At 45.5% G+C, this 27543-nt stretch overlaps 1 protein-coding gene across 2 annotated transcripts in view; it reads right to left on the bottom strand.

Annotated features, from left to right (window-relative positions):
- LOC148442123 (pantothenate kinase 3) overlaps nucleotides 1-27543 on the bottom strand; it is an 83547-nt gene that overhangs the window by 50562 nt on the left and 5442 nt on the right. For both annotated transcript variants that reach the window (XM_088464213.1, XM_088464214.1), the window contains exons 3-5: nucleotides 14286-14638; nucleotides 13845-14098; nucleotides 13518-13694 (exon numbers count right to left, since the gene is read on the bottom strand). In XM_088464213.1, the coding sequence (XP_088320339.1) occupies nucleotides 13518-13694; nucleotides 13845-14098; nucleotides 14286-14638 (784 nt within the window). The remainder of the gene's footprint in view (nucleotides 1-13517; nucleotides 13695-13844; nucleotides 14099-14285; nucleotides 14639-27543) is intronic.

The following is a 27543-nucleotide window of genomic DNA, read 5'->3' as shown; positions in this document are numbered from 1 at the left end:
AGTACAGATTCTGCCACCACTGAGTGAATACAGAAAGACAGTACTACACGCTCATCATACCCCATGCACCGTCACTTATCCCAAAAACACTCCATTCCAGTTTAACTATTAGTAACTATTGGAATACGGGACTGATATCAAAACCTCTGGGAACATACCTAGATTGCTTACCTCCATACAGCATTTGAACCCAGCAGTCATAATTGTGTCTGTTTTACACAGGATCATTGTGTCTCCCTTTTTGCAATAAACACAACTATACTTTAAACATTGTGTGAGCTTCAGCAGTTCAATATATGACACAAGCGTGAACACACATCTCACATTATTTTGTCCATACACAGATACCCCTGACATCACCAAAGAGTATATTTTCAATCGAGCACAGTACCACCCTCCAGTTATTTATTACCACAACAGGTTGATTTATGTGAAAAGCCGACACAACCTTAGGAAGGAAAGTGGCTTGTCTTCGGAGCTCCGCCCTATCACAGTGGAAAATAAGATAAGGGGGCTTTCAAAACAGGGCCCCCGACGGGCCGAAGCAAATGCCAGGAGAATAGTATAGCAAGTCTACTGCGCTCAACCCCTATCTGTGGCATGTGTGAGTGTAATCAAAAATCTTATGTGAACTGGAATGGCTGAATAGTATCTTTATTGGGTAATGTTATACAACTTATAAGAGTTATGGTATAACATACCTTTGTTAACTTTTTTTTCTTCGAGGTCCATAGGGTCCACAGAAATTACCTTGGGATGTAGCTGGAGTGATCCAGGCACCAAACAGTCAACAAGCTTTAACTCCCAGGATGCACTGGGTCCTCCTCCATACATACCCCACCCCTGGCTACAGAAAATCAGTTTTTTGTTATCAAGCCCAAGCAGGAAAGAAAAATTGAAAAGGAAGGAAGTACCCTTGCATTCCAGACACACTCTCTGTAAGAAGAGGAAATCATACAAATACAACAGAAAATAGTTTCCGAACAACAGGTGCGTTAGGGTGGGTGCTCTGTGGACCCTATGGACCTCGAAGAAAGAGTTAACAAAGGTATGTTATGCCAGAACTCTTATTTTATTCTTCGGGTTCCATAGGGTCCACAGAAATTACCTCGGGATGTCCCAAAGCAGTTCCTCCTAGGGGTGGGGACGCTCCTGTGTCTCAGTAGAAAGGAGAATTCTACACCCAAAAGGAAGCATCCTGAGAGGCAAATGTGTCAAACGCATAAAATTTGACAAAGGTGTGTGCCTTGCAAATCTGTTCAGCAGAGGCACCCCTTTGCACCGCCTTGATGGTCCCACAGATCTCGTAGAATGTGCTGTAACCATATCCGGAACAAGATCAGCTTGTGTTTAAGCTTGAGAAATTGTCATACACAACCATCTGGCCAAAGTCTGTTTATTAGCTGGCCAGCCTTGCTTATGACAGCCATACAACACAAGTAAAGATCTGTTTTTCTAATTGAGCTAGTGCGGTCTACATAGATATGTAGAGCCTGCACAACATCCAATGATGCTTCACCAGCAGTAAGGCCAGAATCTTGCAAAGCCGGAACCACAATTTCTTCATTCAAATGAAACAGAGATACCACCTTAGGAAGGTAGCTGGCCTTGGTACGAAGAACAGCTCTATCCTGATGAAATATTAAAAGAAAGGCAAGGGCGGGCCGAAGCGATAGCTAGAAGAAAAACTGTCTTCGCTGTCAACCACTTCAGGTCTACCGGTTTCAGGGTTTCAAATGGGAGGAGCCTGTAAAGCCCTGTGTACCAATGTCAAATCCCACGGGGCTACCGGGGGAACAAAGGGAGGCTGAACCCTCAGAACACCCTGAAAAAATATTCTTACATCAGACAAGTTGGCAACCCTTCTCTGAAACCAAACCGACAGTGCAGAGACCTGCACCCTCAGAGTAGCCAGACGCAGACCTCTGTCCAACCCGGCCTGAAGAAAAGAAAACACTCGCGAGACCCTAAACACCTTAGGGTCATACTTAGTTCACACCACTGAAAAAATGAGTGCCAAATTCTGTAATAAATACGGGCAGAAGAAGGTTTCTGTGCCCTTAACATTGTCTGTATTACAGAAACTGAAAAACCTTTTGCCTTTAAGACGGAGGCCTCAAGAGCCATGCCATCAAAGACAGCAGAGGAAGGTCCGATACAGGCAGGGACCCTGTATTAACAAGACCTGCCTTGGAGGAAGAGGCCACGGAGTGTCTATGGAGAGACTCTGCAGGTCGGTGAACCAATGGCGTCTGGGCCAAGCAGGAGCTACCAGTATTACTGTACTGCTTTCCTGCTTGACCTTCCTGATGACCCTGGGAAGAAGGGAAAAATGGAGGAAACAGATACACCAGTCTGAAATTCCACCTTACTGCCAGAGCATCCACAAATTCGGCCGCAGGATCCCTGGTCCTGGACACGTAGCTGGGAACCCTGTGGTTGTGCCTTGAGGCCATGAGGTCTACCTCTGGAAGACTCCATCTGTCCACTAGGTTCTGAAATACCTGAGGATGAAGAGCCCATTCTCTGGCATGTATATCTTGCCGACTTAGGAAGTCCGCTTCCCAATTTAGGACTCCTGGTATGAACACTGCAGATATTGCCGGGAGGTGACATTCTGTCCAGACCAGAATGTTTGACACTTCCAACATGGCAGCCTGGCTCCGCATGCCTCCCTGATGGTTTAAGTAGGCTACTGCGTTGGCGTTGTCAGATTGTACCTAGACAGGCCTGCCCTTTAATATTTCCTGAGCCTGAACCAGCGCTCTGAATACTGCCCTTAGTTCCAGGACATTTATAGACAGAAGACTTTCTCTTGCTGTCCACTTTCCCTGAAATGTGTGACGATCTGTCACTGCACCCCATCCTAGGAGGCTGCCATCGGTTGTGAGGAGAACCCAATCTGGAATCCAGAATGGGCTACCTTTGTTGAGATGACCCGTCTGCAACCACCAAGACAGGGACAGTCGCACTTCTGGCGAGAGAACGGATTGTCTGTGCCTTTATTAGGTGGCACTCCCCTCTCCAGTGAGAAAGAATTAACCTCTGCAATGGTCTGGAGTGGAACTGGGCGTACTACACCATGTCGAAAGTCGACATCATGGAACCTAGGACTTGCAATGCTGCATGGATTGATACTGATCGGCTGAGAAGAAGCTTGCGCATCTTCAGCTGAAGAACCGCAATCTTGTAATCTGGCAGATAAATCCTTTGTGCCAGAGAATCCAACCTTGCCCCTAGATGCACCATCTGCAGTACTGAAAGAAGCGATTACTTTTTCCAATTTACAATCCACCCATGTCTGTGTAGCCACGCTACAGTCAGTATGAGATGACGCTGCAACTCTTGTGATGACTGAGCCAATATCAGCAGGTCGTCCAGATATGGCAGAATCCTGATTCCCTGATACCTGAGGTAGGCCGTTATTACTACCATGACTTTGGTAAACACCTGAGGGGCTGTTGATAGTCCAAAAGGCAGTGCCTGAGATTGGAAATGCTCCTTTAAGACTGCGAACTGCAGGAATTGCTGGTGGGATTGTGCAATTGGCACAATTGAAGGTATGCATCTTGGATATCCAAGGACACCATGAAATCACCTGGTTCCATGGCCAAAACAATCGACTGCAGAGTTTCTGTGCGAAACCTGGGAACCGTGATAAACGTGTTGAGACCATTCAGGTTTAGAATAGGCCTGTGAGAGCCGTTGGGTTTCTGAATCAAAAAGAGGTTGGAGTAATATCCCTTTTCCCCGTTGGTTCACTGGAATCGGGATTATAACCCTCGATATCAGCAGGGAGTGTATAGCCTGCTGAAGGGCCAAGGCTTTCGCAGAACCCGTTGCCAGAGTTGTGCCTCCCACCCTGGGGATCCCCCAGAGGGAGGCCCGTACCATCAAGCTGCAGGTTTGACGTCTGACCTGACAGCCGGATGTCTGTTTGGCCAGCACTTCCTAGACTGTGGCTTCCTATAAGCATTGGCTCTGGCAGAAGACTGACCTCATGCTTTTCCTTGCGGCCGAAAGGCTGACCACTTAGGTTTAACAGTGGATGCCGAAGGTAGACCAGCCGTTTTAGAGGCTGCCACCGTAGCAACAATCTTGTCCAACTCTGTGCCAAACAAAATGCCCCCTGAGAACGGGAGGGATTCCAGAGCTCTCTTGGATCCTGTATCTGCCTTCCAATTCCTCAGCCAGTGGGCTCTCCGGGCCACCACAGAAACCACTGATGCTTTGGAGGATAATATGCCCGCATCTAAAGCTACCTCTCCCAAGTAGGATGCTGCTTCCGTAACATAAGAGATGGTTGTTAGGTGTTCCCTGTAAGCATCTGGAAGAGAAATTTCCAGAGTCTTCATCCATTCCTCAATGGCCTGAGACTCAAGCTGTAGCCATGGCCGGTCGGGTAACCGCACCTGATAGGAAACTTGAAGCCTGTCTTAAAGCAGTTTTTTTTTTTCTGTGGGACAATTAAGTGAGGAAGCAGAAGGTATAGGCAATGTGGCACTCTTAACTAGATGTGCCACATGTGTATCCACTGACCAGGGAACCTCCCATTTAGTGCATTGATCCACTGGAAAGGGGTATAAGGCTTCCACCTTCCTTGTAATATGGAACTTCCTATCTGGCAATTTCCATGCTTCCCCCATGAGAGCCGAAAGGTGCTCAGACTTGAGAAACTTAGGTTTTATAACCCACTGGCGTTTAAACCCTGGAGCCTTTCTTTGCACTGTCTCCTCCTTGTCAATGTTTAGCACAGCCTTGACTGCCCTAAGTAGATAAGGGACATCTGCTGCTGGAAAACGGTCTTCCTCGTCTAAGGGTGATTCCTGAGAGGATCCCTGTGTATCCCCCCCATCATCAGATGATGTACCAGAATCTGAAGGCTGAATGGTGTGTGAAGCCAACCTCCTTCTGGACTACGGCTGTACTGGCCTAATCGTCTGTTTAGGCTGCTGAAAAGCTGCTAACGGCGAAACCATTCTGACTTGAATTAGCATACATGTCCAACCAGGACGGATGCATCGGGGGGAAAAAACATAGCAGGTTGCAAATGCTGAGAGGGCCCCATCATTGCAGCTGGCCCAGGGGCTGCCAATCTGTATGCAACCTGTGCCATAATCTGGGAAAAGGAAGCCATGGGGGGTTCCTGCCCAGAAGCTGGTAAATTTGACTGATGTGGAGACTCCTTGACACAGCGGCCACATAACCCATCCTGTATGAAATCCTGTGGGGTGAACCCCGCTTTACAGGCCATACATGATGCCAGCACAGGAGCCTCAGCCACCTGTCTTTCAGCTTCTTTGGACATAATAATATCTCTATAATAGGCAAAGTCTGAGTACAAATGTGACAAATGTTTCACACCCAATATACACACCTGCTACAGGAGGGTTAAATGAGGGGAAACAGCAGTGATAGATGATGACTGTCAGTTATTAAGATAAAGGCAGCATAACACACAGATTTCAAAACAGTCACATGCGATACATAGTTTGCTATATATATTATAACCATATGCACCAAGCTCTTTTAGCCACTACCATATAGCCATACATGACACCAGCACAGGACTGGTAGTATGTTGAGCTCTGTATAAGCTGAACACCGTACAGAGAGGTATACAGGGAGACTGAGCCAGCCTCCTGAAAACCTAACCACCGAGAGCACATGAGAGTGGTCTCTGGCCGAATTATATAGAGGGAGGCTGGGTGGAGCAACCAGGAGGCGGGAAGTCTTCTGACTGAACCAGTATCCAGGTCGAAGGAGGGGCCAAAAGGGGATAGCATACCTCCCCTCATGCTGTATGGCTCCACCAGGCACACTGACATGGCCGCCGCCATCAAGCCACTGGTTGTCAGGATCCCTCATGTCCAGGTGGTCTAGTGCCGGAGACAGTTTCCACATGGCTCTGCACAACAGTGTCCTCCGGCGGGTCTCCTACCGCCGGAGGCACGGACTGCCACACCCTGTCCCTCACCTCCCAGTCAGCGACCGCAGGGAAAGCCTTACCTGCCATCCCCGATGTTTTCCGGTTGCAGTCCTGGGCTGGTTAGGCTCACCAAAAGTAGTAGCCTAACGCTAGAGTTGCGGCCCGGCAGGGGAAAACGGAGCGGCAGCACGAGCGTCTATATAGATGCTAAGCTGCTTCAGGTCTCCCCTCCGTCAACCACGTGCTGTCCCTTGGAGAAAAAAAACAAACAAAACTTGTTTGGGGACTGCTCCTGCACCAAACAGCAAAAAAACTGGACTTCCTGTAGCCAGGGGTGGGATATGTATGGAGGAGGACCCAGTGCATCCTGGAAGCTAAAGCTTGCTGACTGTTTGGTGCCTGGATCATTCCAGCTACATCCCAAGGCAATTTCTGTGGATCCTATGGAACCCGAAGAAGAAATATGTGTTCACTGACAATCAGTGTATACAATGCTGCAACCCTGTTTTATAGCAACATAACAGGGAGTGAGGAACAATGGGGGTAAAATTTTTTCCCAATGGATACAGAACTGAACAATGGTAACCTCTGGTCTGAGGTTTAAACAGTTCCTGTAGTATAGGAGAAAGTCACTAAATCTTCTCAGAGCTGCTGGGCATCTGTGCCTTAGTTTCTATATATGTGCCGTGGTAAGTATAGTGTCCAGGTGGACGAACGGTGGTCGCTACCCGGAGGGTAGAGTAAAGTTTAAACAGTACCTTAATGGTGTGCAGTAAGTGGCGTCCCGCTTATCTGCTGTGCATTCTACCTGGTCCTATTTACCATGGCACATACACAGAAACTGATACTATTCAGCTATTCCAGTTCTCATCAGATGTTTGATTAGACTCACACATGCCACAGATAAGGGTTGAGCGCAGTAGCCTTTCTATACTATTCTCCTATTAGGTCAGGGCGACCTCACTACCTGCAGCACTCCACGCCACACTTCCAGCATCCAGTGCGCAGGGTACCCTTCTATTGTCAATGCCAGGAGAAGAACAGTCTTCCAAGCCAAATACTTGATATCTACAGATGTGCCCAGCTAGTTTGTAGCTCATAGCGCGCCATTCAGGCCTCCTGTGTCGCACCATGGAACGTTACGTTATGGCTGTACTGTGGCGTACTGTGGTATTCTACGAGTGCTCCACTGATAAAATTTGTGCTGCGGTGGGATGTTGAGAAAAATGCTTTCAGTTCAGTAGAGTTCTTTAAATAACTGAACTTCAGTTGCTCTGTCATTATGTAATGCTTAGTGTGCGTCTTCTGGTCAATGTAAGCTACTGTACGGCTGCTTTATTGGGACTCGGTGTAGTAATATGCATCTACTGTAGGGTCACTTTTAGGGACAGGGACTTTGCAGAACAGTAATAGTTCACATACATCTATCCTCTGTGCGCTACAAGTTGCTCCACACATAGCACAGGAGTGCTGTGTGACTCGGTAGCGCCGAGCATCTTTTTACCCTAAAAAGCGTTTTATTACCACAAGCAGCTTCTACTGATTAAAATGCATGCCTATGTTCTGTGAGCCAGTACGGGTGTATCTGCAAACAAATCACTACGTAAAAGTGTTACAGTCGCTATTAGTGTAATGTAACGTTTTGTGTGCAGATACACTCGCACTGGCTCACAGAACATAGGCATGCTACATATCATTTTAATCAGCAGAAGGTTCTCGTGCTATCAATTTGATCCTGTTATGATTCAGACACATTTGAAGGTAAAAAGTTGCATAAAAGACGCTCCCGCTACCGAGTCACGCCATGGCATGGCGCGACTGGATGGCCTGTTTAACGTGCAAGGAGGCTGGATGTATGAGGACCCATCTGTATATGTATAAATAACAGAATTCACTGGAAAAAATTTATTGTGAGCATACAATTGACTATAGCAATGTCAGAAGGTGGATGAAGTGTTTTCAATCGGGAGAATCGTCTGTGTGCGACAATCCTCATGGTGACAGACCATCAACTGCAGTGACAGCAGAGAACCAACACAAAGTCAATGTCATGATTCAGAAAAAACGTCGTGTGACCATCAGAGATGAACTTGAATGTAGCCATGGCACCGTAGAAACATTAATCAATGATTTGGGATATTGTAAAGTGTGTGCTAAATGGGTTCCAAAAAAATTAACCAGGGATCATAAGGCCCAGAGGGTGGAAGTGTGCAATGACCTTTTGACCAACTTTGAAGCCAACCAAGAGAAGTTTTTGGAAAATGTCATTACAGGAAATGAGACCTGGGTATTCCTTTATGACCCAGAAACAAAGGCCCAATCAAAGCAATGGAAACACCCAAATTCACCTAGGCCAAAAAAGTTTAAATCACAGCGATCCGTAAACAAAGTCATGGCCACATTCTTCTGGGATTGCCATCGTGTTATTCTCATTGATTACTTGGAACCAAACCAATCAAATCAACAGTGATCGATAAGTTATTACACTTAAGATGCCATCTGTAAAAAAAAGGTCAACAATTCCACTGTCAAATGTCATCTTACATCACGACAATGCCAGACCTCTCACTTCGATGGCAACATCTGCGGCCATTGCCAAAATGGGGTGGGCAACAATGCCACATCCATCATACAGTCCTGATTTGGCCCCTTATGACTTTCATCTGTTTGGTCCTCTCAAATACTGTCTCTGGGGTCAACATTTTGAAAACATAAATTGTTAAAAATGCCATACGTTCCCAAGTCAAATACCAACCACTGGAATTTTTCCAAAGTGGATTCATAGCTTGGGTTGAGGGGTGGAAACATTTTTTGAGGGCAGATGGTGAATTTTTTGAGTAGAGTCATTCTGTTATTAAGAATTCAAAGTATTTTACTGCAAATTATCAAATCAGGAACTATAATAAAATTTGAGTTGTGAGCATTTAGGCATTACTTTTTGAACAACCCTCGTGTGTGTGCGCGTGTAGATTATATATACACACACACTTTTTTCAACAGTACAGGACTCACACGTACTGTACTGTTATTATTTAATACTTTATTACACATTCTTCTACAGCCCCGATTCCATGACCAAAATGCTATACTATAGTGTACGGAATCACACCTTCTGTCAGTCAATCATCGGGCGGTGATACAGAAAGTGCATTGAAACTGACGCATGTGCTGTGTAGTTTAGGAAAAGTGACACCTGCTGGACAAAAAGTTGTATTACTGCCATGTTCGTTCATTCAACTGATCAGTCTCCTCCAATGGCAGCCCTGCGGTCTGCCAGCTGATCTCATGATCCAATGACCAGCTGCCTAAGGGTATTTAGGTCTGATTCCTGCAACAGGAAGTTGCTGATATACATCGCTGTATAAGTGCATATAGTCGTTCCTGGTGACAACTGTCCTATGTTCCAGAGGCCGTATTGCTTTCCTCAGTGTTCCTGGTTCCCTGTGCGTCTTCAATCGCAACTCTGTGTGTTCAGTCCACGTGTTCTGTACAAGTTCCTGGCTTCCTGTGTGTCTCCAATCGCACCTCTGTGTGTTCAGTCCCCGCGTTCTGTACAAGTTTATCCTGTGTGTCTCAAGTCGCCCCACTGTGTACACTTTCAAAGTCATCTGCCGGTGCGTCCGGAGTCGCACCTTTGTGTACAATATACGTATCTTCTAGTACTGTTCCAAGGTCATCTGCTGGTGTGTCCGGAGTCGCACCTGTGTGTACAAAATACACACCATCAAGTACAAAGTACGCACCATTGTGTACAACTTACTATAAATCACTGGTGCACCTGGAATACATATAGTGTACAAAATAAGCGCTATGGTGTACTTAGTCTCTGAGTTTCTGTACAAGTTCAGTCCACACCTCCAGTGCATCCTGAGTGGCATCCTTGTGTACTTAGTCCCCGTGCTTCAGTACAAGTACCGTATACACCTCCAGGGCGTCCCACGTGGCATCCTTGTGTGCTTCAGTCCTGTGCTTCAGTACAAGATCCATCTACATCTCCAGAGCACCCGAAGTGTCAATCCTTGTTTACCTTGTCCCTGTGTCTCAGTACAAACCATTCCGCTGTGTAATTCCTAGTGTTCCCTGTGTTTGTGTCTTCTGTCACTCCCAGGTACCTGTCCAGAGGGCCGCGCCCTGCTCACTTAGTGCGGCGAAAACCCAAATCCCACTTGAAGGGGTCACTGGAGAAAACCACCGAGTTAGACTCCGCGCCTCTGGGCAGGTCTAGTCAAACCTGGGTTTGGCCGCAATTAGGAGACTTAGCCTGCAATCCCTCAGTTCGTAACCTCATCAGAGGTTTCCCTAGTGCCCGGTTGGGACATAGTATTCTTGCAATACCGCAAAACGCAGGAATGCTTGATGCAGTTCCCAAATTGGAACATGTAGATACGCATCCTTTATATCTAGTAAAATTAGAAACTCCGCCAGTTCCAAGCACGCAATGACTGATTGAATCGACTCCATCTTGAAGTGATAAACCATCAGATACTGATTTAAAAGACTTGAGGTTCAGGATAGGTCTGACAGACCCTCCCGGCTTGGGTACCACAAAAAGTTTGGAGAGAACCCCAGACTCCGCTGATGTACCGAAACCAGAACCAGCACTGCTGCTTGTAGTAAAGACTGAATTGCCTCTTGCAGAACCTTGGCCTTGTTTGCTGACATCTGTAGACCCGTAGTGAAGAAGCGATTTGGAGGTGAAACTTCGGAATCTATCCTGTACCCTACGGATCCGAAGAGGTCTGGCTCCAAACCTGTAGGAGATCCCAGGTGGGATGGGAGACCATCATGCCACCTGTTTTTCAACTGGCTTTTGTTCCTGTCGATGTGCGACCATCTGTGGACGACCTCTACCTCTGCCACCTCTAGCCTGTGTGGAAGCACCTCTGGCCCTACCAGGAAAGGGCTGCGGGGGAGGGGGGGGGCGAAAGGATTGAAACAAGGGACCAGTGTAAATCCTCCTGGGTGGAGGGGCAGTTGAAGGGAGGAAAGTAGACTTACCCCCAGTGGCTTGGGATATCCATTTGGACCAAAAAGCATATCACCAGCGCACAGCAAACCTTCAACCACTCACTTGGATTCTGCTTCCATCTGCCAAGAGAGTTGTAAGAGAGCTCTGTGTGCTGCAATAGCGGAAGCAGATATGCGTGCACTGATCTGGCTGATATCTTTGGAAGCCTCACCCAGGTAAACTGCTGATTCATGGATGTGTTCTGCTAGCAGTCTTAGCTCGGCTCTAGATGTACCAGAGTCCAGGCCCGTTATCAGCTGCTCTGGCCAACAGGCTACAGCCTTGTTAACCCAGGCGCTAACAAGCGTTGGTCTGAGTTGAGCTCCCGCAGCAGAGTACACAGATCGTAGTGTTATTTCTAGCTTACGATCTGAAGGATCCTTGTGTGATGTAGCACCAGGTACTGGGAGCGTAGTTTTCTTTGATTGGTGAGAAATGGATGCATCCACTGGAGGAGGGGTTTCCCACTTTTCTATCATAGGTGATGGAAACGGGTAGCTGGAAGCGAGGAGTTGTGGAATCTGGAAACGCTTATCCAGTTGTTTCCAGGCCACTGAAAGTTGGTCTTGAAGCTATTGCAAGAAGGGAAAAACAACAGGACATTTTTTGTTGTTTCCAAATAAATCAAACTCCTGAGTATCAGGTACTATGTTCTCAAGTAAATGAAGGACCTGCCTGATCGCCCGGATTAACGGCTCCACCCCGAGAACCAAATTCTAAATCTGGCGAAGCGGACACATCATCTTTCAAAATCTCCTCCAATTCATCCTCCTCATTTTCCTCTTGTGAGGGAAGTTCTTCATCCGAATCATCCAATTTTTTGGTGACTGTTATTGATAGGAAGTAGAGGGCACGTTACTAGTGGGACCCATGATCTGTACAAGGCTTTCCTCTGATTTGGCCAAGCCCGTCGTCCAGGAGGGTTGTGACCGACGTGACTCGGCCAGCTCTGACATTAGGTCCGCCATAGCTACCGCTAGGTCAGAGACCCACTGAGGAGTTGGCGTGGTAATTGGCGAGGTGGTTACGGTAACTGGCGGATCTAATACCGTACAAGCGTCACATAGTGTAGAGCCAGTAGCATTTGGCTTTGTTTGTTTGTTATTGCACTATGAACAAACAAACATTTTTTGTGAAGTCTTGGTGGCCCTGCATGTCATGTTAGAGACACACAGCCCACTCACACAAAATTACAGTTGAAACATAATAAGAAGAAGGCTAATGGGACACAGAGGGGGAGATCACACCACTCCCATCCCTAATTACTGGATTCCCTGCAGCACCAGCCAAACATAACACCCAATGTACTCACAGCCCTTTGAAAGGATCTTGTTGTAGAAGGGATGTCAGGTGCCAGTAGAATAAAGTAGCCTTCAGTAAACTGCGTCTGTACTCAGCCTGTAGGGAGAAGAGCAGGCAGAAAATGTGTGTGTATTAGAATGAGCAGCCCTGAGGGGAGAGAGCCCGCGCTGTTCAGCTCCGCCCCTTTCTTCCTCCCAGCGCCAAGATGGCTCCCCTGACTACTACAACACAATAGAACTGGCCTGAGCCCATCGGCCTATTGCAGCGCTGCCCAGCACTCCTTCCCCGCTGTCAGCGGAAAGTGCAGTACTGACAGCCCTGTGTTCTATCTCCCCGGCTAGTTAGAACCGCGCTGTAGTGTGGCTCTGTCGGTGTTAGGTGGAGGAGGTGAACAAGGCGTAGGGGGGCGCTTAAAGCACTATTCAAAGGACGCGTAGCTGTTGTAGTACTCACTGCGCTTCTCCGATCAGGGCACACACACTCCTAGAAGCTGCGGCGGAGAGGAGCTGTCAGGTGCTCTTAATAGGAGCCCTGGGCACTCCTGCCTGATGCTAACTCAGGGCGCCAGGGACCCAGAACCACACCTTTTAGAGAGGTGACAAAGGGTCCCTAATAATCCTTATTGTAGGAAGGAAGCAATATTATATATTTATTTTTTTGCTGGAGCCCAGCATGAAGTGACCAGCTCCCTGGCACTTTTTCTAAACTGAGGGGCTGGTGGGGCATAGAGGGGGAGAGCTGCACACTTCTAAATAATTTCAAGTGCCAGCTCCAAATCCACGCCTCTATACCTCAGTGTACTAAGGGCCTGATTCAGAGTTGGGAATAGAGAGAGAGCACTTAACTGTGAACCTGAATAAACCATGTTGCAATGCAAGGGGTGTAAACACATACATTGTTTTGCATGTACTATAAATACTGGCTGCTTTTGCATGTAGCTCACAAATACTGCACAGCTTTATTATTACACTGCACTTTAGATGTCAGTTTGGACACGTCCCTCCCAAATCTAAATCTCTGCACATTTTAAATCTGCCCTACCTGCAGTGCAGCATGGTTTCACCAAGATGATCAGTTGAGAGAGAGATCTCTCTCTAGTCCCAACTCTGAATCAGGCCCTAAGTCTCCAGTGTACCCCAGTGGATGAAAGATAAATAAGATTTTGGTCCTTACCTGATAAAACAGCACATTTGTTCATATTAAAAAAAAAATAATTGTCATTTGATAATCGAAAACTAAACAAAATGATGATCACAGAAGAGATACTCTTTATTTTACCTTGATGCTACCGCCCACCCAGGAAGTCCAAATCTTTCATAGTCGCCTCCATATATATCCCGTACTAGCTTATCTGCATTGGTGCTGTCCCCAGATGATGCCATTTCCAGAGCCTCTTCAAAACTTTCACATCCTGTCAGTAAACTGCAGAGACCAAGGAAGGTTCCACCACCCAGGCTGCAAAAGCAGAGTTGGAAAATTATTCTGTGCTGTAACTTTCTCACTTTATCATTTAGGTGTTTAATCATTGTGAACATAATTACAAACTAATTGTTATCGCTAATCATGTATATAAAAACACACAAGAAAAAAGTTCAAAGCTCATACCTTGTACCACAGACTCTCTTGTAACTGTCCTTGGAATGGACTGCGAGAATGCTGACTCCAGAGCCAATGTTTACAACTAACAAAGGATAAGGGTCATCCAGATTAAAGGGAATCTTCTGGCACTGCTCAGGATGTGAAGTGTTTTCATAATAATAGCACTCAGCCTGTCCATTAAAACTAACAGAATCTATATATAACAAGCCTTTAACAAGAGAATCCAGTTCATCCACTTTGTGTAGCTGTAGATTTCCAATCTACATTGAAATAAACAAAACAGACAGTTTGTGTTGAAGTTTATTGTAACATGTAAGAAAGCAATATGTGAAAGCAGCATTTGTTAAGCTTTTAATAAGAAGTAATGAGTACACATTATGGTGGAGAACGTTAAATATTACCAACATGTCCTTTTCTTTCATATCATGTAAAAGAGAAAAGACCTACCGTCCGAAATTCTTCCTCAAACTTATATGCACCACCACCTGTGGCACACAAGACAGTATGTATTGTTGAGAAGTTTTTATCCCTGGCCATGTGAATGAATCTTGGTAGGTCGTGGGTGGGAAATCGAATAAAGTGCAAGTTTCCTCTTCTGCCAAAGAGTGTCAAGTCTTTCAACTCCAAATGGACATCCCGAATGCCGGTGGAACCGTAGGCTACATTAGAAGTCAGATATTTACGGATACTCTTCAAGCTTTCAACTTCCTCTTGCTCTTCCTCTGCTGGAATGTCAATGGGTTCAAAGTAAGACAGCTTCACCAAGGTTCCACCAATGTCCATGCCAAACCAAGGGAAAGCTAAGGAAATGCAATCCAAAGATTTTATGATGTTAAAACCATTTTGCTTCTTTAATCAACTGTTAAATTCCACAAACAATGTACTTGCAACATTGCAAATCATTCATGTAAGTGTGCAGGAAAATGCCAGGTACTAGCTCATAGACACTATCCTGCAATGAATCCCCATAATGTACTGATTGGGTCTGACTAGAAAAAACAAAAAAGAAATATATTTCTGTTGATCAATGGTTTAATGAGGAACTCAATTAGCCCCAATAATTTTTCAGGAAAATAAAACAGGATTTTAATACTTGAATTCCCTTCAGAAACTCCAATTAAGAGTCCGTTTTATTTGCCCGAAAAGTTATCTGTTTTTGGATGAATACACACCCATGATAAATTCAGATACTAAAAAGCATCTGCCAGCAGCCCAGCACACGCTGCTCTGTGCTGGGCTGTAGTGGGACCAAGGGGACTACTGCCGTTGAGCAGCAGCAGTCTCCTGTGCGGTGGTGAGGGGGGAGCGATCACACCCTCAGTTCATAGATTTTTTTTTTTTCCTAAGGGGGGCATGGCCACACCTCCCGCAATTAGGCCATGCTCCACGATAAATTCCCCCTAAATTTTGAGAATGAAAAAAAAAAAAATAAATAAATTCTAAAATTGTAATTGTGGAAATGTCTTTCAGACCCAATAAGTGATAGTGATTAATTTCAGAACAAAGCAGTTGCAACTCTGAAAAGTAAACCAAATTCATATATATGTATATATTTTTTTTCTGATCGTGCAGTGCATAGGTAGAGTAGATACAATCTGATTCGTTGTGAACTGTGATCTCTAACTAAACTTCTTGTAAAATTTCAGGGCACAGAACTATAAATAAGCTGCACTGCACACCGAATAATTAAGCTCCTCTTCCTTCAGAAAACTTGCTTTGCAGCTCAACAGAGGCCACTGGGGAGCCATGAGCTTCTATGACCAGAGTAGTGTCTGCGACAACAGCATGTGAGTTTTGACCGACTGCGAGCTGCTTTTGGGGAGGAAGCACTGTCGCGAAGCACTGTGTTTGCAGAATTTTGGTGCGAGAGAATACCAGGAGTGCTGCGGTGACCTGTGTCTGCAATCACTGAGGGCAACGTTGCTGCCGCGCTGACCATGGTTGATATGGATGCCAGGGTGGCCGTGGCCCAGTCACAGGAGATAGGCATCTCATCAGGATCATCAGCTCTATACTCCACGAAAATCTTGGCCTGAGCAAGGTTTCTGCATGATGGGTGCCCCAACAGCTGACTCGAGAGGAGGCTCAGGTGGCCAGGTTTGATGGCGGCAGCTTAAACTCAGTCTGGGAGACCATCAGTGGCGATGAATCCTGGCTCTACAGTTTTGACCACGACCAAACAAAAGTCAGCCCAGCGGACACCAGTTGGAGGTGCACCACCACAGAAGTTCCGACAGGAGCGCAGCATGGCCAAGCAGATGGTGGCTGTTTTTGTGGCTAAGACTTGTCATGTGTTACGAGCCGCAGCTGCAGGTCTTGGCTGCATCCCAGTCATTGCTAGGAGACCGGGACGTCAGGTTACTTCTGGCTGGCAGCTAGTCGCCGCTCGCTAGGTCTCTGGACGCCTGCGGGGGTTTGTGGGCTGACAGGAGCCTGCATTAGAAGACTTGCAGTGCTCCAGCTGCATTAGGTTCATGCAATTAGGGGGCTTGTCTGGGGCTAACCTCTGATTGGATCCTCTCTGTCACAGACCTCGCTGGTGCTCTGCGGGGGGTCCGTGCGCTCTGGCGGGGTCTGTCGAGCAGGGGTACAGGCTGGAGGTCGGCACGGTGTGCGGGCAGGTCCCTGGGGGGTGCCGCTGGTCTGCAGGCATCTGGGAGCGGCTGGAGGTCTGCTCTAGCTGCCGCCATCTTGAATCCGGACATATGACTGAAGTGAGCCAATACAAGCTGCAAGATCCACTGAAAGCACTGTGAGCAAGTTCTTCTGGAACTTAGGGACTTCCTGGGAGTCTTTAGGTTGCCAGTGCAACGTCTTACACAGCTGTAGCTGTGTGTTAGTTTTCTGTGCTCCTGTATTCCAGCGTTGTGTGTGTAGTTCCTGCTGAAGATATTCTGCTCCTTTCTTTGCCTCTGAAAGCTGGTAGTCCGTCCCAGTCCAGTACCTTCCGCTACCAGTGCCTCTTTACAGAGCCTTCTTCGTCGGCATTCCCTTCCAGCTCCAGTACTGGTTCCAGTCCCTCAGCGTCTCCAATGGTCCAGTCACTCAGATATTCACTAGGCTCTATTCACCTTCCAGGACTCAGTCTTACCTTACAAGTAAAAGTTACCCATGAACAAACACCTCCTGCGACCAGCCAATTTTCAATTTCAAGAAGCTGCTCACAAGGACTCTCCAGAACCCAGCCCGGGTCCACTTCCTTCTCCAGTCATGACACTCTCTCTTTATATTCTAGTCCAGCCTACCAGACCGTCGGTTATAGATCTTGCTTGCTGTGCGGCCCCTGGTCCTTGTTCCTGGTGCCTGTGTTCCTCTACCTGCCAGTGGTCCTGTCGGTTCCAGTACCTGCATCATGAGTAAGTAACCTGCTACAATTCAGATTCAAATCCTGCATTGCTGGTTTGCCATCCTCCACCTGCCCTTTGGATGCCACATAGTAGAAACTTCCTTGCGGGGGTCCCTGGTGAAAACCACCGGCGGGTTAGGCTCCACACCTCTGGTCTGGGTCTCCGCCAACACTCAGTTCTAGCCTTGAAGTCCTCAGTCTCTATCAATTATGGCTAGTATTGTTGCACTCAGCCTTCTACACATCAAGGACACCCGACAAATTAACCTTGCCTAAATAACCCTAAGGGTCTCTTAAAAGATTCATCCAGCTGATCTTAACATTATAACCGGCCTACACTGAGAAGCCATTGAGAGTTGAATCCATCTGCACAGAGCCTAGCACGAAATTCTTGCTTGTCAGATTCAAGTATTGACCCAGAAACTTCAGGAACTCTCCATCCAAGTGGTCTCTCAAATTAAATCAAATTAGGGCAGTTTCTTCTGCTCATGGAGTTAAGAACCTAAAGTTAAAGTCAGCAAAAGTGAGAGGGATTCACTTAGGTTTATCAACCATCTCTCCCTCTGATTCCATCTTCGTTCCGGCCGAAGTTTCGATCCTGTAAAGAAGAACTGCTGTCTCGGCAGTCTTGGATACGGGGGCTGCCGGGAACTTCATGGATGCCACGTTTGCAACTCTTTGATTAACGGACAAGTTTCTTTTCAGACCCGGCCACTCCAGTTAACTGTTCGGGCTCTTCATTCAGAAAATATTAGTATTTTCTTTATTCAATGTCCTTTAGCTCCAACACTTCTTGGGTAACTGTGGCTCAAAAGACACAAACTTGAGAGAGATTGATCACTGGGAGCCAGATTGTGGTTCTCATTTCCTCACCCTGCCAGAACGAATACTTCAGCCTGTTTCAAAAACTGCCTCAGCCACATCAGGCCGTCCAAGATGTTCTTCCTCCGCATTGACCTTGAACCCAATGCTAAACTTTCAAACGTAAGACTGTACACTCTCTCCCTTCCTGAATCACAAGCCATAGATCAGTATATCCAAGAAAACCTGGCCAAAGGTTTTATTCGTCCTTCAAGGTCTCCAGTAGAAGCTGGATTATTTTTTTGTAGCCAAAAAGGACGGCTCACTATGCCCTTGTATCGACTACAGGGCCCTTAAATAGATAACTATAAAAAAAAAAAACCCATATCCTCTTCTATCCATGCTTTCGATCGGCTTCGAGAAGCAGTCATTTTTTCTAAAATCAATTTACAATGAGCATACAATCTCGTATTGGATCACGAAAGGGGATGATTAGAAGACTGCTTTGAATACTCACTCAGGGCATTAAAAGAGTATTTGGTAATGCCCCAGCAGTATTTAAAGAATTAATCAATGACAGCCTCCGAGAATTCCTTGGCAAATTCATTGTGGTTTACTTGGATGATATTTTAATCTATTCCCGGTCTTTGCTGGAACATCGATGTCATGTGAAGATGGTCCTCCAATAGTTACGTGAACATGATCTTTTTGCTAAGTTGGAGAAGTGTGAGTTTGAAGTGGAAGAGGTGTCTTTTTTGGGTTAAGTTATCTCCCCTAGAGTCTTCTCCATGGATCCAGAAAAACTTCAAGCTGTACTTAATTGGGCATGTCCATCTAATCTTAAAGCAATCCAACATTTTCTATGGTTCACAAATTATTACCGAAGATTCAATTATTCTCCAATATTGTAGCTCCTATTGTTGAATTGACCAAGAAAGCAACAGATACCCAACACTGGTCACCTCGAGCGATTCAGGCTTTTGAAATTGAAGCATTCATGTCTGCACCAGTTCTCCAACACTCTAACCTGGATGTAGTTTTTCTGGTTAAAGTTAATGCCTCAGAAGTGGAAGCACAAGCAGTCCTTCTCATAGAGATCCTACGGACTTGAAAATCCTCCCATATGCTTTTCGCTCCTGAAAGTTTTCCTCTGTTGAGAGAAATTATGATGTGGGAAACGGAGAACTTCTTAAATGGGCTTTTGAGGATTGGTGTCATTGGTTAAAGGGGGCAAAACGTGGTTACAGTTTATACTGAACACAGAAATGGTTCTTATATAGAAGCTGCTAAGAGGTTGAACCACAGACAAGCTGAATGGGCATTGTTTTCAGCAGATTTAATTGTCACTACATTCAGGGCTGGGTCAAAAAATGTTAAAGCAGATGCCTTATCCTGCAGTTTTTAGCCTGTACAAGATCCATGGTGTCCAGACTCTCCTTATTGCTGCTTCTGTTATCCACGCAGGTTTAACTTAGGATCCGACCACTAGCTCTGAAAAGCCCGGGGCTGGTTGTGCTTTTGGGGGGCACATAATTTTTTTTGCACAGGTGCATGGACGGATCTCACTGATCCATCCATGCATCTGTGCTTAATTGATGTTTTTTTGCACAGATGTTTGCAGCATGGAACTCACTGATCTCCTATCACGCACGATCTAAAGATATGCAATACATAGATCGTGCACGATCGATCGTTTGTCACATTGTACTGTTTTTGCTACATATCGTGTCCTGAAGTGCCAGGGAGAGTTCAAGGGAAATCGTTGACTACAATGCATCGCTTGCAGGTTGTCCAGTGTGTAGGCACCTTTAGGGTTGGAAAAAAACAAAACAGGTTTTCTTAAATAAAAAACACTTTATGGGGGGGGGGGGGGGGGGTTAAACTTTTTTTTATTTAAACCAGTTTTTTTGCATTGTTTTAATGAAAAAAATTGAATCCTGCTGATTATATTAACGCTGTGAAACATTGCTATGTATTAGAAACCTTGATCAACCATGTTTTAATGCTTTCTAACATTACCAATCCAAAGTTATTAGGATTTTTCATCTCATCAAAACAGAGCCAGACTAAGGGGGAAATTTACTAAAGTGAGTTTTTAGAAATTGAGATGTTGCCAATATCAACCAGATTCTAGATATTATCTTCTAGAAGGTGCTAGCTAAATGTGAAGTAGAATCTGTTAGCTTACTATGGGCAACATCTCCACTTCTAAAAACGCTCACTTTAGAAATTTAGCCTTAAGTCTTTCTTCCTTCCACTCATATCAGTAGGATTGAAGGTAAGGTTCTGAATAAAAAGTAACATGAAGGACAGTAAACCATGAGGTGTTTCTCTGTGTATTGCCTCTTTAATGTGGAGTGGTTTACCCAATAAGATTGAGGGGTCTAGGTACTAAGCCTTGGAGAGAGAAAGTGGATGGAGATAAAGTACCAATCAGCTCCTGTCAATTTTCAAACTCAGGGCCTGATTCAGAGATGGACAGATTTGCAGCGCCATAACCAAGCGGCTGTGCAAATCCTTCCATCTCATATGCAAATGCAGAAGGTGTTAGACACCTCCTTGCTGCATTTGCGATCCCAGCACTGCGACCACCGTTGAAGGCTTGGATCACCATCAGAACCATCGCGAACGATCGTCACTTCTGTGGTCAGGCTGCGGGAGCTGAAGTTACCCACAACCTAACCGGGTGCTGGCCACGTAAGAGGCCAAGAATTTGAGTCCGTCGACGCAGACCCTGCCTCGTTCCTCTGGTAAAATGGTGGGTGTCAGAACGGTGACCGGGCATGCCACCGCTCCGGCCCCCAAAATTGTGGGGTGTGCGAGCAAGATCCTGCGCAGGCCCCTAACAATCCGAGATGTAATACCTTCCCCCATTTTAACCATCCCGCTAGGCTGTTTTAGCAGGGCACCTCTCCCTGTCCTGTTTCAAAAGGGCAGAATGTGCTCTGCCCCTTATTGCGACGCCCCACTAAAACAGCCTGCGGGTGCAGTCCCCATAAGCGGGCTGCAGTGTGCCACGGGTGTCAAAAACTGCGGCGTAGCAATCACCGCCCGTGAGTAGATGCCAGGCGCATGTGCCCAGCATCTATTCACACAGCTTGGGGGCAGCCCGGCAGGTCCGTAAGTTCCGGGTATGCACCCAAGAGTGATTAAAAGAGTGTGCGTCTTAAGGAGATGTTGCCCATAGCAACCAATCAGATTCTACCTAATATTTAGCTAGCACCTTCTACAAGATAATACCTAGAATCTGATTGGTTGCTATGGGCAATATTTCCACTTCTAAAAACCTGCACTTTAGTAAATATACCCCATAGAATTTACTGGTAGGGTAATTGGATTCTGACAACAAGTGTATACATGTGGTAGGAAATATAAGGCCTTGCAGATTATCGATGGACGGGAATCTACGCAGGTGCCAGACCTGAGTGCATGCGCAGTACATGCATGCAGACGCAGCAGACTGGCAGTGATTGACAGTCTGCTGCCTATTGTGGGCAGGGAGGGAGCGTCGACGACTACATTACCATAATTGCAAAGACGGAATTGTAAAGCTTATCATATAATCGATGTTGTCCCGCACCAGTATATTTTTATATTTATTATTGTCTATATGACAGAGAGTAATGATTTCTCAACATGATCCTTGTCTCGTGTTAATTACATTAGATATTGCGGTTTATACAGCTATATAATATTTTATTTTGAGGTGCTACCTTTTCACTGTGAGTTAAGTACATATAATGTCCAAAAAAAGGAGGGAGGGGGGAAATAAATAAAGCAGAGCTCCAGTTGTGGTGCACACTTGGGATCAATATTAAATAGGTTAACTGTCAACAATTAAATAAAAAATATGTACTCTTTACTAATTACATCTTAAAATAATGTGTTCAGACTATAAGGCAAAATATTGTTTAAAATGATAGTGCATATAGTTAGAATTGTGAAAAAAAAAAATAGTTTTATAATTAAATAAAATAACTCATTAAAATTCCCTTTTCACCACTGGTCACTTTATATATTGTTACCATCCATTAAATCAAATCCTATTGATAAAGGGTTGTGATGACTTGTATGCAAATCAACATCTGTTTATAAATAAATGGTTGAGATACCCTTTATCATTTGTATGATGTGATACAATTATGATATAGTGACTTAGTGAATACACTATTAGTTGCAGGGCTATACTGTGCATTTAATTGTGAAGAATTCAACATATGTTCAATATGATTTGCTCTGATTCACCTCTTGCAACTTATCTGTGTCAAGTGTTCACTGTAGCTCATTTCTAGCATAGTTTGTATCAATTTTCTAAATAGGCAATGAAACATAACGTGAACCTATCAGTATCAGGGCTGAGTTGAAATCTCTTTAAAGTGAATACACTGTTATTAGTTACAAAGCTATGATATGCTTATAATTGTGAGGAATTCAACTGTCCTTTTCAGATGTTCAGTGTAATTGATTCCAATTTACCTCTTGCAATTTATTTATATCATCGTGCACACAGGTAGCCTCGCTCTTATTGGAATCTCCTTGCCTTATAATAGCAAGTAAATGTGCTTTGCTTAGATGCTTGCTATTGTGATTGCTCGGGTCATATTATTTTGTAATGATCCCGACCATCACATATACAGTCTCCCGTGAACATTAATAGTACAACATTTATAGTAACTACATCACAGTATTTTTCAATGGTTAGATCAGAATCAATGTTTCTAAACTAAACGGATGGTACATAGTAATACATTTTATGTATTATAACATGTCAGTTACTGGCGGCTACTCCGGGAAACGCTGATGCGCGTTTCGCCTGGGGGCTGCTTTATCGAGGCACTGCACTGGTACATACAATTTATTACTATGTACCATCCGTTTAGTTTAGAAACATTGATTCTGATTTTCTCTGACGAAGTCCTCATGATGAAACGCGTAGGGTTGTGGCCTAGAACATAGACGATTGGACGTGCAGCAGCTGAGTTTGCCACGGATATCTAATGCTTTACATTCATTCAACTTGCGGTGGTCTTGACCGCCATCGTCGGTACGCATATTTGGTTTCTGCTGTTTGTATCTGCCGAATAAATCTCCTTTTAATGCACTATTGGGCGTCCCCATTAGTGTGCTTATTTCTAGAGAGAGAGATTATATATATATATATATATATATATATATATATACACACACACACACACATACATATATACACACATACATATAAACACACACACAAAAATAAATTTAAATAAAAATTATGTGTGGGGAGCTGCTTAGAAATACGGAGAATAGGTAGGATCCCATTAAAAAAAAACTCCATATAAAACGGGACCGGTACCAGAAAAAAATAGATAAAATAGGTCCTACCTCTGCTCCGCTTGCCGGTGGTATCAAAAAGCCAGAAATCCTCCAGATAGCACTCCCTCTGGTCAACGCGTTTTGAGAACAGGTGTTCACTTTTTCAAAGCATAGAGGGCTAAAGAAATCCCATGCTTTAAATAGGCTACAGTACATGTTGCGCTACTTTCGGTTGCCGGACCGGAAGTGCGGGTCCGTGATGGTAAAAGATAGCAGCAAGTTCCATTTGATGTTTTACTCATCCCCACTGTGGAGGTGATCTCCACGGAATCGGTATGATTTACTGCCAGACCCATGCCCGGCGGTTGGGATCCCGACAGCGGCATCTCGGCAGAGGAGGAAATCCCGATCGTCTAAGGTAAGTATTGTCTAACCTAATTCTACCCCCTAACCCTGCCTTAGGGGTGCCTAACCCTAACCTTCCACAACCCCAGTGACTAAACCTCACCCCCCTTTCACCGCCGGCTAAACCTAAATCCCCCGGGGGAGGGGTGCCTAACCCCCCCTTCCCCTAGCCTAACCCTAACTTCCTGGGGTGGTGCCTAACCCTAAGCCCCCCCCTGGAACCCTAAACCTAACCCTCCCGCCGGTCTCCCGGCGTCAGCAAAATGACAGGCGTCTAGATTTAGACGCCAATCATTTAACCCTCGCCGGGATTAAGCAGTCGGGAAGCCGGCTGTCAGGATTAGGTCCGCCGGATTCCCAACTGCATACCATCTCCGTGGAGGCTTGCAGCCATAAGATGTCCAGCAATATTAGTTCCATTCACAGAAAAACGTTGTTAATTAAGTATAAACAGTGGTACAGAGTAATATCGACGTTTCAAGGTCCTAAGACCTTTTCATCAGGACTGTACATATGGATTCCACCCTGCATCTATATATTTTTTATCCTGAGTGCCGAACTACCTTGGACGTGTGTGTGTGTGTGTGTGTGTATGTATAATAATATATATATATATTTTTTTTTTTTAATCACAGACACACAGAGAGATTACATACAATATACTGCAAATGGCACTACAATCAACTGCCCAGATTCAGTATCTGGAAAGGCTATAGTGCTGTGTACACTGACCCAAAGGCGAGGTAAGCAGTGGGCCTGGACCAATCGCCATCCTAGGAGATCTGCGATGGAGATAGTAAAACTATCAGAAATCATAAAAATAAAATACAATTAAATAGCTTTAGGGGCTGCTGAGCAACCCCTCTGCGATAACAGTGACCGACTCCGGCCGTGCACCAACTCAAACTCTGGCTCGAGGGGCGGAGTTATAGGGAAAGTGGACCCAGTGCATCCTGGGAGCTGAAAGCTTTAACTGCGTGGTGCACGGATTTAGTTCCTAAACCTATACCTCAAGGTCTCTGTGTGGAGCCTATGGCCCTGAAGAAGAAAATCATTGTTTTTTTTAATTAGTATTTTCAAAAGATGAGGGGGAATGTGATGTTGAAGTTAAATTCATGCACACCTATGGCCCGGCGCAATCATTTCACTGGCCTCTACAGAAGAAAGAAGACATCTGTTATGTTCCTGTGTGCTATATAAATTCCTCTGATAGCCCTCCAATCACGAAAGGGTACTGGAAGGATGTATTACTTCCCTGAAAAGGAAGTGGATTATGTACAACGGCAGTACAGTCTCAACTTCAGTTAGACATCAGGCATCTCTGTTAAAAAAAAAAGTAAGATTAATAAGTTGATGTATTTAAAATGGATTTATGTGGGTATGCGCGCTCACATTTTCGCACCTATACAATTCCAAAATCGCAAAATAAGGATTCGTGAGAAAATTCTTGCTGTAAAAAAAGTGTAAGTGAAAATGAGGAAATCAGCCTGTACCCTGAAAAATTCTAAACTAACATAGGATAACAGTATAGAAGTGTAGTAGAGGTCATATTAAGTAGATTTGGGGTACAGGTTGAGTCTCCCATATCCAAAATGCTTGGGACCAGGGGTATTTTAGATACTGGAATATTCCGTATTTTTAATATTTGTATACCATAATGAGATATCCTGGGAATGGGACCCAAATATACACACAGAATTAATTTATGTTTCATATACACCTTATACACACAGCCTGCAGGTCATTTTATACAGTATTTTCAATAATTTTGTGGCTCAAAAAGTTTGTGTACATACATGACATTCATTTATGTTTCATATACACCTTGCACACAAAGCCTGAAGGTAATTTTATACAATAATTGTAATCATTTTGTGTTTTAAACAAAGTGTACATTGAATCATCAAAAAAACAAAGGTTTTACTATCTTAGTCATGCTCAAAAAATTCTGTATTTCGGGATATACCGTATTTCGGAATATTTGGATATGGGAGACTCAACCTGTACTTAAATTGAGTAAAATGGCTGGTTTTTTTTTCTAAAATATAAAAAAAAAATTATAAAATCAATTTTTTGCAGCAAAGTAATACCCCTTTTCCACCAAAATTTTCTCTCTCGCTCCGGTGCTTGCGCACGCGCAGTGCGGCCGCTGCGCGTGCGCAGAGCACTCCATCGACCCACTCACGAGCGCTCAAGCGCTTGCTAGCGGGTCTGAATCAGGCCCAGAGTTCCTATCCGGATCAGACCCGGAATTTAGCCGGCGCCGACTCAGGATATTCCCGAGTCGGCGCCGCTCACACCGGAGTCGGGTCTGCATAGACCCAGCTTTCCCGGCGTGAAAGTGGATGCTTGGCGATGACGTCATCTCCAAGCGCCACTAAAGCCGGACCAATCGTTTTAAACCCTGCTATTTACCTGGGTTGGATTGCCGGGTCACTCGACCCAGCGATCCAACCCTCTCCCCTTTTACACCAGGGAGCTGCCCAGGTTAACCCTGTAATAATCCGGGTTTTAGCTCCGGTGTAAAAGTGGTAAAAGTGTTTTCATTAAATTTGGGGCACATAAAAATGGGTATAAGTATACATTTGGGTAATTTTAGGGGAAAAAAAAGACAGACTACTGCCATCTGTAATACAAAAAACACTTTTTTCACTCATAAAGCACCCCAATATACCTGTCCCATACCTTGAACCCAAATGCAATCACACTGCACTTATTCACCCCAAAAATTATCTTCTTCCCCCATCCACATCCCGCACACTGCGCTCTTCGTCCCCCCATCCACATCCCGCACACTGCGCTCTTCTTCCCCCCATCCACATCCCACACACTGCGCTCTTCTCCCCCATCCACATCCCACACACTGCGCTCTTCTCCCCCCATCCACATCCCACACACTGCGCTCTTCTCCCCCCATCCACATCCCACACACTGCGCTCTTCTTCCCCCCATCCACATCCCACACACTGCGCTCTTCTTCCCCCCATCCGCATCCCACACACTGCGCTCTTCTTCCCCCATCCCACACACTGCGCTCTTCTTCCCCCATCCACATCCCACACACTGCGCTATTCTTCCCCCATCCACATCCCACACACTGCGCTATTCTTCCCCCCATCCACATCCCACACACTGCGCTATTCTTCCCCCCATCCACATCCCACACACTGCGCTATTCTTCCCCCCATCCATATCCCACACACTGCGCTATTCTTCCCCCCCATCCACATCGCACACACTGCGCTATTCTTCCCCCCCCATCCACACACTGTACTATTCTTCCCCCATCCACATCCCACACACTGCGCTCTCCTTTCTCCTATCCACATGCCACACATGGCTCCCCTTCCCATATCCACATCCCACACATGGCTCCCCTTTCCATATTGACATCCCACACATGGCTCCCCTTCCCATATCCACATCCCACATATGGTTCCCCTTCCCATATCCACATCCCACATATGGTTCCCCTTCCCATATCCACATCCCACATATGGTTCTCCTTCCCATATCCACATCCCACATATGGTTCCCCTTCCCATATCCACATCCCACACATGGCTCCCCTTCCCATATCCAATTCCCACATATGGTTCCCCTTCCCATATCCACATCCCACATATGCTTCCCCTTCCCATATCCACATCCCTATGGTTCCCCTTCCCATATTCACATCCCACACATGGCTCCCCTTCCCATATCCACATCCCACACATGGCTTCCTTTCCGCCTCCTAATACCACAGCATGAGCATGAAATTACCTAATCTCACCTCCACTGGCGGCCGCGGCTCCCCTCACTGCAGAGCACTTAACTTCCATACTGAGTGCAGGGTAGAAAAAAAACACGTCTTTT

This window comes from Taudactylus pleione, unplaced genomic scaffold, assembly GCF_031769625.1.
Source record: "Taudactylus pleione unplaced genomic scaffold, aTauple2 ptg001609l, whole genome shotgun sequence".
NCBI classification, from domain to species: domain Eukaryota; kingdom Metazoa; phylum Chordata; class Amphibia; order Anura; family Myobatrachidae; genus Taudactylus; species Taudactylus pleione.
The sequence above is the reverse complement of the archived record's forward strand: the minus strand, read 5'-3'. Positions and strand labels throughout refer to the sequence as shown.